The sequence below is a fragment of the Micromys minutus genome (genome assembly GCF_963924665.1).
Source record: "Micromys minutus genome assembly, chromosome: 1".
Taxonomy (NCBI): Eukaryota; Metazoa; Chordata; class Mammalia; order Rodentia; family Muridae; genus Micromys; species Micromys minutus.
In genome coordinates this window covers 32,088,098-32,104,746 of record NC_137969.1, presented here as the reverse complement: position 1 = coordinate 32,104,746, position 16,649 = coordinate 32,088,098, and the positions used below count along the sequence as shown (strand labels likewise).

The window sequence follows — 16,649 nt, the reverse complement described above, 5'->3', positions numbered from 1 at the left end:
ACACATTATCTTCACTTTATAGCTAACACAATAAGAGTTTCAATATATGCAAGGGCAAAGATATTTTATGCAAAATATATAAACATCTCAGATTGAGGACTTACAAGACTCTTGAACCTATGATCCTGGTGGCTCTGAGAGCTGACCCTATTGGATGACTGTGCTCTTCCATATTGTTCAGATCCATGGTACTTTTTTTTTCTACAATGTCCCTTTATCCCACCCACATGAGATTCTCTGGTTTGATGACTTCTGCATTGTATATGGACTGGGTGGGTCTTTGTTTCAACTATCTTCTCTGAGAAGACATCAGAGAATCCCAGACCTTGTGCCTATAACAGCCAACTCTGCCTGTCATCATGTCCAATGACTGTGTAGTGGAATGTGATGTTTTTGACAGTATGGGCCACCCCCTTTACATGACAGCTCAGCATATGGACAGAGTACTGCCATGGAAACTATGAGCAGACCAGAAAAGTTTCAAGAGAAATACTGTAGAAATTCATGAGCCAGATGTGTGTCTAGATACTAGGAGATCATGACCATAATTCAGATCCAATTGTCATCAATCCTCCATCCAGTGTCTACAGTCACAGAGAGAATGGCTGAGAAGTGGGCAGTGCCAGCATTCATGCACTCCCGGGCCATCCTATTTGGGCCACTAGAAAGTCCAACAGTGTTTCAAGCATATATGTTGAAAGGAAGACTCAGCCACGTTCTTGAATACCGTCCTGGGAGAAATGAATGGCATTCCTAAATGGAGCAAAGAGAAGCCCCCCACTTCTGGTTAGGCAGAGGCTGCAGGAACCAGGCATTTTCTACAGAGACTCTTTGTGTCTTAAATATGAACTTAGGGGACTGTTTTGAGCTGAATCACCTAATAATGGGTTAACACTGTGATCTCTGTGACACTGCTGTTGGGTCCCTATCTGCTGGGAAAGCTGGGGGCTGCTTCACTGTAGCAGGAAATTGCTGTACCATGTTCTCTTGGCCCTACAAACTTCAACAATTTTCTCCTGCCTCTAGGCATTTTCTCAATGGACATACGGGAATGGTGTTTCTACCAGCAGAAAAGGTATAATTTCTTTAACTTTTCTTTAGTTAAGATCCCAATTAATCACCTTTCCTGCTTTTACTAACTCTCCATGTACCCTACAGCAAAGGCCTTGATTGAGTTCAGTGATAAGAAAGCAACTTGCTGAGATGAACTGAGAACTTTATTTTTTTTTTTTTTTTTTTTTTTTTGTCTAAATAAATAAAAAAAAAGTCTGAGTAGTTTGGAAAACATGATGGTTAATTTCTTTTCAATAAAAGACACCTGGAAATAGAAAGCCTAAGAATCAGAGGACATTTCCACAATTTTATTCAATGCCTAAATCCTCCTATCTTTAGAATATGGCCTCTGTCTTCTAATGTGCCTCACAACCCAAAATGGCTGCTGAGCTCAGAGGCCATGCCCCCTGAGAAAAGGCCTTTCCCAATGTCACCCTGTGCTTAATTGGATGCAGACATGAAAAATTACTTCATAATTGTGATAGTATATCCCAAATCAAATGTGCATTGAGAAGAGGGCATGTGAAATTCAGCATGAGTGAGCCTTCACTATAGACTACGAGCTGGAATCAGAGCTCTGGTCTTCAGAGATCTTTTATCTAGGGAGTATAAGCAGTATATCCACACCTACCTGAAGATGGTCTTGCATAGTGTTATGCTACAATGTGGTAAGCTCACTAAGCAACTAACAGATAGCAAAATGAAAGTTATGCCTAGGAAATGAATCAGCTACCCCTGTCCAGCAGCAGAGTGTTCCAGTGACCCAGTAGTCATCTATGGTGGTGTGGATGAGAACGGGCCCCATGGACTCACAGATCTGAATTTTTGGTCACCAGAAAGTGTCACTATTTGAAAGCATTAGAAGGTATGGCTAGTTGTTACTATGGTTTCAGAAGTCTGAAGCTGACCCAGTGGCACCCACTCTTTCTGCTGCCTATGGATCCAGATGCAGAACCCTTGGCGACCTCTCCAGCACCATGTGTGCCTTTGCTGCCATTCTCCCCTCCATGATGATAATGTACTACTGAAAGAAAAACCCAATTAAATGCTTTTTTTTATAACAGTTGTCATGGTCATGGTGTCTCTTCACAGCAGTAGGATACTAACTGAAACACTATCATAACCTCTGACAGTACCATATTTCCCTGTCCATGAAGAGAAAAGATACACCCATCTTAGGATGACCAATATCCATCCCAGGCTCTACAAGGATGATTATGGCCCAGAATTTTTTGCTGCTCAGCCCACATTCTCAGCACAGAATTCCATCTGGGGCTACTGACTGCATGCTATGCACTGTTCTAGGACTTTTTATGAGCTGACTTGGCTGACTTTTAAGAGCACCCTTAGGGGTAGGTAATTATTGCCCCGGTTTAAATGAGAAGATTGAGCAGAGAAACATTAAATGTCACACAGAAAAGCCAGGAAGCTGGGTTTCATCCAGAAGTGCCAATGCACTCTACTGGTACCCGAAACCCTTCAGCACCCCATGGAGCTGTTCATGGTGGACACAGTCAAAACTAGTGCTGTGCACTGGGAATCAGTAGCTGAGCAACCTTTGCAAGGACTGAGCATTGCTTTTGTTGGGTCAGTGAAGCTCAGAAACAACTTCTATCTATGTCCCCAAATATCTACTGAGGACTCATGAGACCCATAGCCACCAGAGGCACCTCCTACTTTCTAACTGTAAGAGAAATTTCTTAACTGCTACAATGTGTTATTTGAATGTGGCCCCTCTTTAAAAGACTGCCATCATGAGCAGCACAAGCAGCAGTATTTTCAGGAATTGCACCAATTTTTGTACCAATTTTTGAGGGGTTATCAAAACTTCAACATTCATTGCTGAGACTGTGGGCAGTGCTGAATGTGAGAGCACCTTCTTCACTGTGCCTGGATTGGATTAAATGAGCCCATCTGCCTGAGGGAGACAGGAAAACTGAATCCATTTATCATCTATCTCCCTAGTCTTGTTTCACCCCCAGGTAAGACCCACTGCATGTTCTGTGTGTCATGTTTTAAGACATAACCTGGTTCTCTATTCCTTTGTTTCTTCCTGCTTGGGATGTTTTTTTTTCTTTGTATACATATTTCCTTATACAATTACACCTTCTCAGGACTCTCATGGGACTGGAAGGATTTTGGTTGTTTCTACCTACTGCTTCTAAGACTAGTGACACCTGAGGGATGCTCTTTCTCCCCAAGAATCTTATGCCTTTCTGCCCTATCAGCTTTTTCTTTCCTTTCTTTCTTTCTTTCTTTCTTTCTTTCTTTCTTTCTTTCTTTCTTTTTTGTTGTTTATTTGTTTTCGTTTGCTTGTTTATGAAAGCCACTAGAACATGTGAATGAGGCTGACCTCATCTAAGTGGACTGCAGTAGAGGTTCAGAGGAACAGAACCAAATGACAAGTTTATATGTGTGTCTATGTATATATATATATATATATATATATATATATATATATATATATATATATATATATATATATATATATATATATATATATAATTAATTTATTAAATTAATGTGCTTTAAAATAGCAACAACAGCCATTCTCTATCCTGAGAGGCTGAGAACTGTGTCCTTGCTTGGCCCTTGAGAATAGCAATGACTTAGTATGAGTCACCAGCCATCCTTAAATGCTGATGCTTCTCCAGGTTTCAGGTATATGTGTATATTCAGTTTGACAGTTTCACCACCAGAATGATACTGTATTTCCATTACCCCAGTGAAGAGACTTAAGAGCTCTTAGGCAAGGATGACTCATGTTGGACCCCATGCTTAGTCCCATGGCTTGTCCTTCACTTGGTTTTTATTTTAACATTAAAAAGCCCTATGATAATACAATGGCAGGCTATGCAATCTTCCTTGGGCTTTTTTAAACTCACTATAACTCTTTGGAAATTAATCCAAAAGCTGTGGAAGTAGTTGCATCTGTTCCTTTATGTTCTAATAATACACCTACAGATGTCAACTGCCTGTTTGTGAACAACTGGATGACTGTAACTCAGCCACCAAGAGTAAAGATGCTTTGAGCATTACTTTTCAGGCATTTGTGAGAACAGGGAATCTCAGTCACCACCAGCCAGCATCTTCTCTTTAGCATTTGGATGGGTATGTGGCTGACCCTCATGGTATTGTATATTTTGATTTTCTTTGATCCAAGAGCAGTGGTGTGAATCTCTGCAGGTAGAGGTTGACCATTGTTGCATGCACATTGGTACAGCATCTGTGATTGGCCTTCGCTGATTTTCTAACTGGCTTGTGTCTGTAACTGCTGTTTTTTGTTTGTTGGTTGAAGTTTTCTGTATGTCTTACAGATCAATCCTTTGTGCGTTTGGTCTGCAGATACATTCTCCTGGTCTGTGAGTTGGTTTTTCAACTTCTCCGTGAATTTTCCTGGAGAAGACACCTTGATGAAATCTGATCTACATGCCTTCCTTTTATTACCTTTAATATGTCTTGACTTATCTGTTTTACTTTTACTATTACCTTCTATGTCTTATGCCTTTTGGTGTCCAGTTTGAATAACCTTTTCTGATTTAAAACTTTAAATATTCTCTCATACCAACCTCCTAAAATTTTTATAGTTTGACATTAAAGCTTTTTTTTTTTAACTTAACTCAATTTTTAAGTTGTTTTGTGATGAGGGCCTTAAGAGGTGAGTTGCTGATGACATCATACATAGGGAAACTATTAAGCATTCCTGGGGAAGCTGTGCTAGTCCTAGTGGTGTTATGCATCTATGTCAGGAACCAGTTGACCTGGAGCTGGCACAAGAGCTCAGCAGGTGACAACTCTTACCCCAAGTCTGACAACCAGAGTTCAGCTGTCTAAACTGACACAGTGGGTGTTGAGAACCAACACTTCCAGGCTGTGCTCTGACTGTCACATATATTCTGTGACGCACATTCTGACTCCCAAATAAATAAGCATAAATAAGATTTTATGATCAGCAGGACTTTCAATCACATTTAAAGTCATTTAATGTCATCCGTTACTCACTCAGGGTGTCCCACATGTTTTAATATCCTTTCTTTTATATTTGTTCAGTATTTTGCACAGTTCGATTCTTTTGGGGACCTTCTCCTGACTTGTGAATTATTTAGAAATGTATTGCTTAATCTAACAGCATTTTCAAATGGCTTTTATAGCTAGTTTCTCATTTAACTTTATTATGTTCTGAGGATGCTCTGTGATTCGTACTGGCTCTTAAATATGATGAAGTTTAACAGCCCAACTGTTGTCATTCATTGTGTGCCCTGAAGTTGCTTGGAAAGTTTTTTTCTTTGGGAATCAATTTCATCTTGTGACTGATGGTAGTGTGGTCTTGCCCATTGTCCCTCTTGAAGTTTTACTAGGTGCTGAAAAAGGGGTGTTGAAGTTGCCAACTATGGTTGTTGATTCATAAGCCACTCTGTTTATTTTTCTTGGGTTCTGCTCAATGTGTTTTGAGGCTCTTCCCTATAATGTATATCCTCAAGGCAGAGACCAATGGAGAATTTTTATATCACCAGTTCCAATTAAAACATAAAATATATTTGCTTTCCATCTCTTTCTAAATATAATTTGTTTTCTCTTAATCTGGACAGAGTTCAGACCCAGAGTCAGGACTTGTGGGTGGGGAGTACAGAAACTCTTAGGTCACATACACCAGAATTCTGGGTGATGCTTCTTATTTTCCCAGGTTTTAGGAAGTAGGAACCTCAGCCACAAATATGAACTCTTAGATGGAAAAACATCAACCATATCTGAGCTTTGCAACAATAGGCCATTGTGTCAGAGATTACATTCCAGTCTAGACACAAATAGGCCAAAATATGCAAGAAACATTGCATGTACCTGGTCACCTGAACACTCACTCATGTGTGTAGAAATGTATATGTGAACAGAATAAGTTAAGGTGGCAGGAAATAATGAAGAAATGACCTAAAACATTAGAAGTAAGCTATAAACAGATTGAATTTTGTTAAAAACAAGAAACAATATAGTTGAGCCATAGTAAATCATCACCTTGATGAGTTTTAGAAGTGCCACAATCACACACATTTGATGTGTTTGGTAGAATGTGCCCAGAAAAGATTTAGTGAAGAGAGAAGATTCATCTTTCATGTCTCATTATACAAATGTGCTATTTCATCCCAGCTACAGCTGTGTGCCAAGAAGGGAAGATAGACATTTAGTTTAATTTTAAGTAGAATTTAGACATACTTGTCATGACTTCACTATTCAATGTAGTTTGCCCAATTTACTGTATCCACCTTGCCCCTACTCTTTGAAAATTGAAACCAGCTCATATATCAACAAATGCATCCTCACTGTGACAACACCATCAATGGGGTATAGTCTCAGACAGAAGGGAGAAAGTGAGTAAAGCACCAGATTTCACCTCTTCCTGTTTCCTGATGTGGTAGAAGCAATGTAACCACCTGCTTTAGACTGTGACCACTGAGCTTTCCTGACCAGCATGGGTTGTGTCTCCTCAAACAATAGACCAAAATAAACCTTTTGTTACTTAAGTTTTTTTTTTTTTTTCAGATGTGTGGTCACATCAGTGAGGAAAGAGATAGTACAGAAAGTTGGTACCAGAAGTGGGGCTGTGCTGTGCTGTCTGACTCTCTGGTTCTTAGGACTTTGGGATTCATTTGTGGGAGGAATATAGAAGAGTTTAAAACCACAGAGTACTGAATAAACAGTTTACTGGATCCTGACAGTGGCAATTTGGAAGCCTTCTATATTGACAGAAATGCAGACAGTGAAGACCCGGCAGCCTGTGAGGTCTCATAGGGAAATAAGACATTTATCAGGAGCTATTGGCCAATTATGTGATATTATGGTAAATAGCCTGGCTATTTTCTGAAATCTGGTTGAGGATAAACTAAGAAAGAATGGATAGCTGAATTGAATTCCATTGTGTATATGTACCACATTTTCTGTATTTATTTCTCTGATGAAGGGCACCTGGGTTCTTTACAGATTCTGGCTATTATAAATAAGGTTGCTATGAACATATTGGAGCATGTATTTTTGTTATACATTGGAGCATCTTTTGGGTATATGCCAAGGAGTGGTATAGCTGAGTCCTCAGGTAGCACTGTGTTCAATTTTCTAAAGAACTTCCAGACTGATAACAGAGCGGTTGTACCAGCTTGTACTCCCAACAATGGAGGAGTGTTCCTCTTTCTCCACATCCTTGCTAGTATCTACTGTCACCTGAGATTTTGATTTTAGCCATTCTGACTGATGTGAGGTGAAATCTCAGGGTTGTTTTCATTTGCATTTCCCAATGACTAAGGATATTGAACATTTTTTTAGGTGCTTCTCAGCTGTTCAGGCTTCCTCAGTTGAGAATTCTTTGTTAAGCTCTTTACTCTATTTTTAATAGAGTTATTTGGTTCTCTGGAGACTAACTCCTTGAGTTCTTTGTGTATATTGGATATTAACCCTCTATCTGATGTAGGCAAAGATTTTTTCCAAATTTGTTGGTTGCCATTTTCTTCAATTCACAATGTCATTTGCCTTACAGCAGATTTGAAATTTTATGAGGTCCCATTTGTTGATAGTTGATTTTAGAGCATAAGCCATTGGTGTTCTGTTCAGGAAAATTTCCCCTGTGCCCATGTATTCAAGGCACTTCTCCTCTTTCTCTTTTATTAGTTTCAGTGTATCTGGTTATAAGGGGAGGTTCTTGATCCATTTGGACTTTATCTTTGTACAGTGCATTGATTCACATTCATCTACATGTTGATCACCAGTTGAACCAAGTACCATTTGTTGAAAATGTCTTTTTACCACTGAATGATTTTAGCACCTTTGTCAAAGATCAAGTGATCATAGGTGTAGGGATTCTAGGGGTTCATTTCTAGATCTTCAATTCTATTCAATTGATCTACCTGCCTGTCTCTGTAGCAATAGCATTCAGATTTTATCACTATTGCTCTGTAGAACAGCTTAATGTCAGGGACGGTGATTCCCTGAGAAGTAATTTTACTGTTGAAAATAGTTTTCATTATCCTAGGTTTTTGATTATTCGAAATAAATTTGAGAGTTGTTCTTTCTAACTCTATGAAGAATTGAGTTGGAATTTTAATGGGGATTGTATTGAATCTGTGGGTTGCTTCTGGCAAGTTGGCCATATTTATTATATTAATCCTGCCAGTCCATGAGCATGGGGGATCTTTCTATCCTCTGATGTCTTCTTTGATTTCTTTCTCAGAGACTTGAAGATTTGTCATACTGATCCTTTACTTGCTTGGTTAGATTCACACCAGAATCCCCAGAACTCCTAGGGACTAAACCACCAACTAAAGAGTACTCATGGAAGGACCCATGGGTCCAGCTACCTATGTAGCAGAGAATGGCCTTGTTGAGTATCAGTGGAAAAATAGGCCTTGGTCTTGTAAAGTCTCAATACCACAATACCTTAGTGAACACAGTTTCTTTCCAGAGGTCAGGGTTCAGATAGCTGTAGGTCTTAGAGATGGTATCAAAGGTGGCCTTGGCAAAGTTGCCCAGGTTGGCAGTGTAGCCCCTGGCTGAAGTGTAGCAGTCATCTATACTAGCCATCACCAGAAACTTCTTGGGCACAGGAGCAAAGACAAAGGCAGTGCCTCTGGGGGCAGGGATGAGACACACCAGCACAGAGCCACAGTGGTCTTGCATGGGACAGTGTGGGGCTTGCCAATGTTGTTCCCCCAGTAGCCTTTCCGCACAGGGACAATGGAAAGCTTGGTCAGAATGATGAACTCTCTGATGGCAGTGACAACCTCCTTGGAGCACTTAACACCAACATGACAATTGTTGTCCCCAATAGTGACCAAAGCCTTGAACCTGGTCCACTGGCCAGCCTGTGTCTGCTTCTGCACCAGCATGATTTTCAGAACCTCATCTTTTAGAGATGCACCTAAGAAAAAGTCTATAATCTCATACTCTGTAATGGGCAGGGAGAACAGATAGATTTCCTCCAAAGACTTGATTTTCATGTCCTTAACCACGTTGCCCAGCTTGGTGACAGGGATCCACTCATCTTCGGCTTTACCTCCTCCAGGCCCTAAACCACTACCAAATCCTCCAAAGAAGCAGCCACGGCCTCCTAATCCTGGTCCCACTGGTCCTCTGGGCCCTCATCTGCCATTTGGTGTTTTCCTGGAGAAGAAGAAGGTCTAGTCAGCATTCTTAATGGGAAAACCTGAAAGCATTTACTTTAAAATCAGGAACAAGACAAGGATGTATAGTCTCATTACTCTTATTCAGTATGGTTCTTGAGAGCTTAGTCAGGGCAATAAATCAGGAGGAGTAATTGGAAGGTACAAGTAGGGGAGAGGTCTCAAAGTCTGCTGTTCCTAGGAACTGATAGAACTCTAACACTCCAGGACCTGTAACTTCTCAGCTGGCTCTGAAAGCTTACATCCATCACAACTGAATTATCAAAGCCCACTAGGCAATGGGCAATGTGTTTAAAGTTGTTTTTTATCCTGTTTAAGGTTGTTAATCCTGACATACAATAACATACCTGCTGCTTGACTCTGGTGTCTGCCTACTCAACTCTTGCAGAGTGAATGACAAGGACCCTGTTGGAGACTTGAGACATCCCTAATTATTGCCTCAAACATCATGGCCCCCTCCCTCCCCCCCGTGTGTGTGTGTGTGTGTGTGTGTGTGTGTGTGTGTGTGTGTGTGTGTTATAGATTGAATATAAAATACATCCTCCATCTAGTCACCCTAAAGGTCTTCAGTGTTCACATTCCATTCCAACTCTCAATTGTCACCTGAAAAGTCTCAGGACTCAAATAGTAATAGCTATTCATAAGCAACAATAACAAGAAGGCTGACAATAACATTCTGGTTCTTATTCCGCTGAGCCAATAACTGAAAGTTGGATCTGTGATACAGAGAATACCATCTGTGAGCCTGGGTTTTTAAAAAACCATATTTTATTTATTTGAAAATTGCATATTTACAATGTAACTTGATTATTCTTTCTCCTTTTTCTCTAGTTACAGAAATGTACATTCAGATCACACAGACTGCAAAGTGTAAGTCCCTAATAGGTAGAAACATTTCTTTATAGCAAAGATGGACAATCCTAGTAGCAGAAAGCATTGCGTGCTCTCTGTGTTGAGGAGTTCACTGTAAATCGTGTTTGCTGATTTTAGATTTGGAAGCCTGGGAGCTCTGGCTTGCTAATTCCCACATTCAGGTGGTATATACAACCACATAGCAAGTTTTGTATGAGTGATTAAAAGTATCAGTCAAATACCCTCCAGATATGGTAACCCAGAGTCATAGACAAAGGTATGTAATAGTTTATCCTCCATTGGGTTACAGGGGATAGAGATTTTCTAATGATGCAATTCAAACGGTATCCAATGAGTTAATCCAACCTGACAAAGTTTTCGTTCGTGAGAAAAGTATGGGACTAAACAGCCTGGTACATTCTGTCTTCTGAGGAAAAAAGGATAAGGAGGTAAAATGGGCAATTGCATGTCACTCCTAGGGGACCTGTTTCATCAGCCCTTCACAGGTCCACAGAATTTCTGCCATGGCCTCCTTGAGATGTTGGCCCAAGTGACACATGTGCAGCCACCTTGATGATCCAGCTGGGATGAGACAGGGTCTCTATGTAGGACAGCACAAATGACAGAACTGTCAATCCTCTGCCCCAGAGAACCAGCTGTAGGCTGTTTGCCAGGAAGAGAAAGCTGAGATGTACTGACCTGGCGCCTCTCCCAAGGGTGGGTCCCTGCTCTGTCTCAAGGCAGTAAAGCAGCTTTGTAGATTAAATCAACACCACACCACGCCCTGATGTGAGCAAGCCAAAGTCAGCTTCCAGGCGCTGCGGTGGACTGAAGTTCTAATGGCCCATGGAGCCATCCCGTCGGCCATCTGGCTATCAATGGCTGCCACTTGACACCAAGGCTGAGACTCCATCTTTGAAAGGCAAGGATTCTTGGGCAAGGGTCCTTGAAAACTGACGCTTCTGTTTAATCTCTCAGGAAACAAGGAGTGAAGGTTCCCATGTAAGGCCTTCGCTGTTCTGAGACTGTTAGAACTCACCTCTTTCCAAGGCTTGGAAACCTTGATTCACAGAGGTTAAATGAAGAGCCAATATCTACTCCATGATTATTGAATCCAAGCCAGTTTGCAGGCAGGCAGGGCTGGGCATCTTGCCCTATCTAGTCAATAGACACTCAGAATCTCTAGAAAGTAACCATTGGCTTCTACTTGCTTACATGTGGAAGGTTTGCATTTCCCACCTTAGTGAGCAAGGTTTAGGGAAGTTCCTGTTTGCCCAGTGTGGAAAAAAAAAAAAGAAAAAAAACAGGAGGGCATGTTGGTTACAGAGCAAGTGTGCCCACAAGCCCATGTTTTTCTCTCCAACCCTGACCTCCAGTGCCACCTAGACTATGACTTTGGAGACAATTAACAAAAATTAAAGATGGATGAATAAATCTGATCTTTAAGGTTTGCAACAATTTGAGTGTTTTAGCAAAATGTAGCCACAAAAAATGGGTGTTCCTGGCTTTCATGCAGGCAATAAGGGGTACACTGTTCACAGAAAACCTGGGAGCAATCATACAACTAAGTCAAAGTCAGGCTGGGTTTTATTATCGGCATACCTACAGTTTTAAAGTACCCTAATAATAAGGTGGTTCTTCTGGGCAAAGACTATTGTTGTTTGTCTAGGAACAAAATAACATCTATAGCTACGTAGTTGGATAAGCTTGTCACAAATCTTAGAGCTACAGTGAAACAGTGAGGGCTAGAAGTCTTCAGGTGAAAGTCAGGACAGCTATTTAGCTTTCTGTGTGGTCCCAAGAGTATAGCTCCTTTATGAGTTTTAAGCCACAGTTCTAAATCTGCAGCACCTTTAACCCTATAGTTCCTTGGGGCTACTTAGCAGTCTGTTGGCTGTTCCAACTGGTCCCATATTAACCTTTCTCCCCCCAAATACCTGGGCATGGCATAGAATGCTTGCTAGCATTAGGACTGGGGGCAGGGTGTGTGGATGGGTTATTTGTCCTCGGGAACATGCTAGCTAGCCAGCTTAAACAAAATAGTGAGATTGAAATCAATAAAGCAGGGTGACACAGGGGAAAATATTCAATATTCTGCTCTTGGTTCCATGTGCACACTCATAGACACTGAAGTGGATGTAACACATATGTGCGTGCACACACACACACACACACACACATACACACACACACACACACACACACACTCAGTCAGTAGTCATGACTCTGTATGTTTGACCATATCACTTCTGCAGGACCTTTGAGAACAGTCACTCCAGCCCTGTGAGGTGCACTGCATGCACACAGAAGAGTGCACAGGATGCCCACTGTGTGTCTGTGTTTGTGATTTTTTTCTACTACTTCCTAGTTTTCTCATAAAGAGCACAAACATAGATGGAAGTCTGTGACCTCTTCGTGAGGTAAAACTGTGTGTCCACTCTAATGTTAAGTAGCTCAAACAGTAGTTTTTATGTGCTAGTTTTTGTTAATTTTACAATTTAAAGCATGTCTGTGTGTCTGTCTGTGTGTGTGTGTGTCTCTGTGTGTGTGTCTCAGTGTGTGTGTTTCTGTGTGTGTCTGTCTCTGTGTGTGTGTGTGCGCGCGTGTGTGTCTGTGTGTATGTGTGTCTCTCTCTGTGTGTATGTGTGTATGTGTGTGTGTGTGTGTGTGTGTGTGTGTGGTGTGTGTGCGTGTGATATGCACATGGAGGTCAGAGTACAACCCATGATAATTAAGTTTTTCTTCTGTCAGGTGGGCTCTGGGATGGAGCTTGGCTTATCAGGCTTGGAGGCAAATGCCTTTCTGCTCCCTCTTGCCAGCCCTTGCTTTTTGAGACAGGGTTTCAGAGTTTAGAAATTAAGATGCCCAAGTGCCAGGTGCCTCAGTGCCGGAAATGTAGGTGGTACTTACTATAACCAACTTACAGAATAGACTATACAATACTACCTATTCTGCCTTATACATAAACTTTATAACTAAAGAACAACTCTAGAAAATAAGCATTGTTTATTAAAGTGGGACTGTGACTAAACAAAAAAACGTAGTCTTGTACAAGAATGTGAATGTTGAAATACAACCTGATTAGGAGCTGTCATGTATGCAGCTAGCTCCTTTATCGGAGTGATGTTGATTATTTCTATGATTAAAACAAGACACAGAGTGAGAGAATAAAGTTCCTGACACAAAGAAATTGTTTAATCCCACCCTGCCCTCCCAGTTTTCCTTCTGGCCCTCTCCTCTACAAGAACAGGGAGGACATAAACGGAATAATTCTGATGCATCCTGTTCTCCGGTTCCTAGTTGAGAGCCCTGATTTTCACCCCAATCCTGACTCATGGACCACAAAACCCAAAGTAAGATTACTGAATGCTCAGGACCTCAATTTTCTGAATTTTAAACCAGGGTTTGTTTCAAATTATTATCCATGGCTGCTGGGTCTTGTCTGCAACTTAGAAGAGTGGGCAGCCATGGTGGTGATGTTTTACTGTGTGGACAAAGGGGGCATGAAGCAGGTTCTGTTAAAAAAAAGACAAGGAAGCAGCGCAGGGGGAAGACAGAAACCTGCAGCCACTTCCTGCATGTTTCAAGGCACAGTTTCAACCTCCCTGAACAGGCATCTACATTTTTTTCCCCTTAATTTGGCAAACAGAAATCGCTGAATGTAAATGATTCTAATGCCCCAGTTGAGAAACATGTGAGTGACGGCCTTGTGCTGTGTTCTTACAAGTCAAATGTCACTGGAGAAATAATTAGAGTTTCATTTGCTGTTCTAACAACATTCGAATGTTTAATCCTGAGGTGCCTTGCACGCACAGGGAAAAAGAGGTTACAGGAAGTGCGGACACTGCTGTGCTCCACAGGGGCTTTTTACCCTGCCCTGGCTTCCCTGCTCTAGAGGCTGAACAAGTGACCTTAGAAACTCCGTGGGGGGGGCTGTGTGGAGATCCTAGACTATTTAGGTAAATAAACTTAAACTGGATCATATATTCACCATACATACTCTCTGTAAAGAGAAGCTGCCCTGTCTTCTGAAGCTGAATGGTTCTGAGAGTTGTACTGATTAATACCAGTTTATTCTCTGCTGATATCTCCCTGTTTTAAATACCCCGTATGATGATCTGACCTGTTCTGTTCACCTATTCAGCTTCCCACAGCCATGCCACTTAAGACATTCTGAAGAAACTAGAGTCCAGGTCAATACAGATTTGGTTGCAACATCCCAGTAAAATGATAAAGCCTACACTCTTCATTCGGGAGACTCACTGTGAAATTTAAGTCATAAAACTTCTAGAAAAAAAAAAAAAAACAACCAGAGGATTAACTATTTTTGACCTGGGGTTAGACAACTGTTTCTTAAATACAATGTCAAAGACATAATTCAATTAATGAAAGAGAGGAATGTGGAAATATAAACTGATTTATAGTCTGCCGTGTAAGGAATACTGCTGGCTCCGTGCTTGGGGATAAACTGAAGATTATTTCGTAGTTAAAACCAAGGGACAGGGCAGGAGAATAAATGACATATTAGACCTCATCAACATCATCAAAGAGTTTTAGTATCCCTTACTCTTTCTTTCTGAATATACCAAAAGAGAGACTAAAATATCTGTTCCATAAGTTTAAAAACTGAGACCAGAGCCACAGACGAGAAGAATATATTTATACAAGATTTCCTGATGAAACCCATGAATCCGACCATGTGTCAAGCAAGTACATGGGGAAGTTTCAAATGTCATTCACTGGGGAAGTGCACATCAAAGCCAATGTGAAGTCCTGCTGCAGCTGTTAGAGTAGCTGAGAACAAAGAGACTCCATCAGCTGCCACTGAGGATGTGCGTCCTCACTCTACTGAAAAAGAGAGGAGGGGCTAAACCACTGTGGGAACTGGGGCTCTGGGTCTTATAAACTACCAGTGGATGTCACAGCCATCCCTAGGTCAATCCCTAAGGAAAATTAAAGCACATGACAGCGTATAGGATTTATTCTGTTTTATTTTTATTATTTAAAACAATTTTAAGTTCAAATATTTTTTTAATCAGACACTTCTTAATGTTCTTCCCCTTCCAAGTTCTTCCAGATCCTACTCCCCCTCCCTCCCTCCCCTTCCTTAATTTTAAGTTCTTTCTAAAAATAAAAACAGAAACCCAGTATTAACACAAAATCCCCTAAGAAACAGAGAAAACTAAGAAAACAGAAAACCAGGCCTGCACCTAAAGCATAATCAATAAGAGCAAACTCTCTCTCTCTCTCTCTCTCTCTCTCACACACACACACACACACACACACACACTCTCTCTCTCTCTCTCTCTCTCTCACACACACACACACACACACACACACACACACACTCCTTACACAGAGTATCTCTCTCTCTCTCTCTCTCTCTCTCTCGCTCACACACACACACACACACACACACACACACACACATACACACACACACACACACACACACACACACATACACACACACACACACACACACACACACACACACACTCTCTCTCTCTCTCTCTCTCTCTCTCTTTCTCTCTCTCTCTCTCTCGCTCACACACACACATACACACACACACACACACATACACACACACACACACACACACACACACACACACACACACACACACAAGTTGTGAAGTCCATTATGTGTTTGTCAACTACTCCTGAACATGAGGCCAGTCTTGGAGTGGTTGAAATACTCAGTGTCTCTCAGTTTGGTGGTTTTATGGGATTTCTGTGTGAGTGGTGAGTAGGTGGTTGAGGGGGTCTCTGATTGTTGGACTTTCTCCTTCTGTTGGTTTGTATTCTTCAACTGGCACTTAGACTTTCTGGGAGAGTAAAAATCTAATTTCTCCACAAATGGATTTTTTAAAAAAACTGAATATTTATAGTAACTTCATTTCTAACCTCCAAAACCCAGTAAACAACTAAATGTTTATCCACCACCAGCTTATAAGCTATGATGTGTCCACACCATGGGATGGAACTAAACAATAGTATCAAAATGAATATATCAGTGAACAAAGACAGAGAAAAGTATGAGCATCTATGCTTTCAGTAATATGCAATATTTGAAAGTAAAAGTTAATTTGTATTATTAAAAGGATAACCATTGCTTATAGAAGTGAGATCGGAGAGGGTAGAGTAAGCTCCAGCTGTATGCACAGACACATTTAAGGGTAATAATATATTTATTATCTTGATGGTTGTTTTAGTTGGGTTTCTACTGCTGTGATAAAACTCTATGACCAAAATCAATTTGAGGGGGAATTTATTTCTCTTATACTTTTGCATCACACTCACTCATGAAAGGAAAACAGGGCAGACACTCAAAGTGGGAACCTGAAAACAGGAAGTAAAGCAGATGCCGTGGGTGACTGCTGTTTACTGGCTTGCTCCTCATGGTTTGCACAATTTGCTTTCTTATACAACCTCATGGTCTGCCATGATTGTAATCACCCACAATGGGATTGACCACTACATATCAATCAGTAATAAAGAAAATGCTCTACACGTAATCTTGTTGGAGGCATTTTCTCAAATATAAGTCTCTCTTCCTAGATATGTTTAATTTATGCCCAA

The 16,649-nt window shown here is 40.9% G+C and overlaps 1 protein-coding gene across 1 annotated transcript in view; it reads right to left on the bottom strand.

Annotated features, from left to right (window-relative positions):
* LOC308423410 (small ribosomal subunit protein uS5-like) overlaps window positions 1-9,032 on the bottom strand; it is a gene marked incomplete at both ends in the record, with an annotated part of 28,418 nt that extends 19,386 nt beyond the window's left edge. The window contains 2 exons of the mRNA XM_080920116.1: window positions 8,473-8,660; window positions 8,732-9,032. Of these exons, the coding sequence (XP_080776242.1) occupies window positions 8,473-8,660; window positions 8,732-9,032 (489 nt within the window). The remainder of the gene's footprint in view (window positions 1-8,472; window positions 8,661-8,731) is intronic.
* Window positions 9,033-16,649: the final 7,617 nt, after the last annotated feature.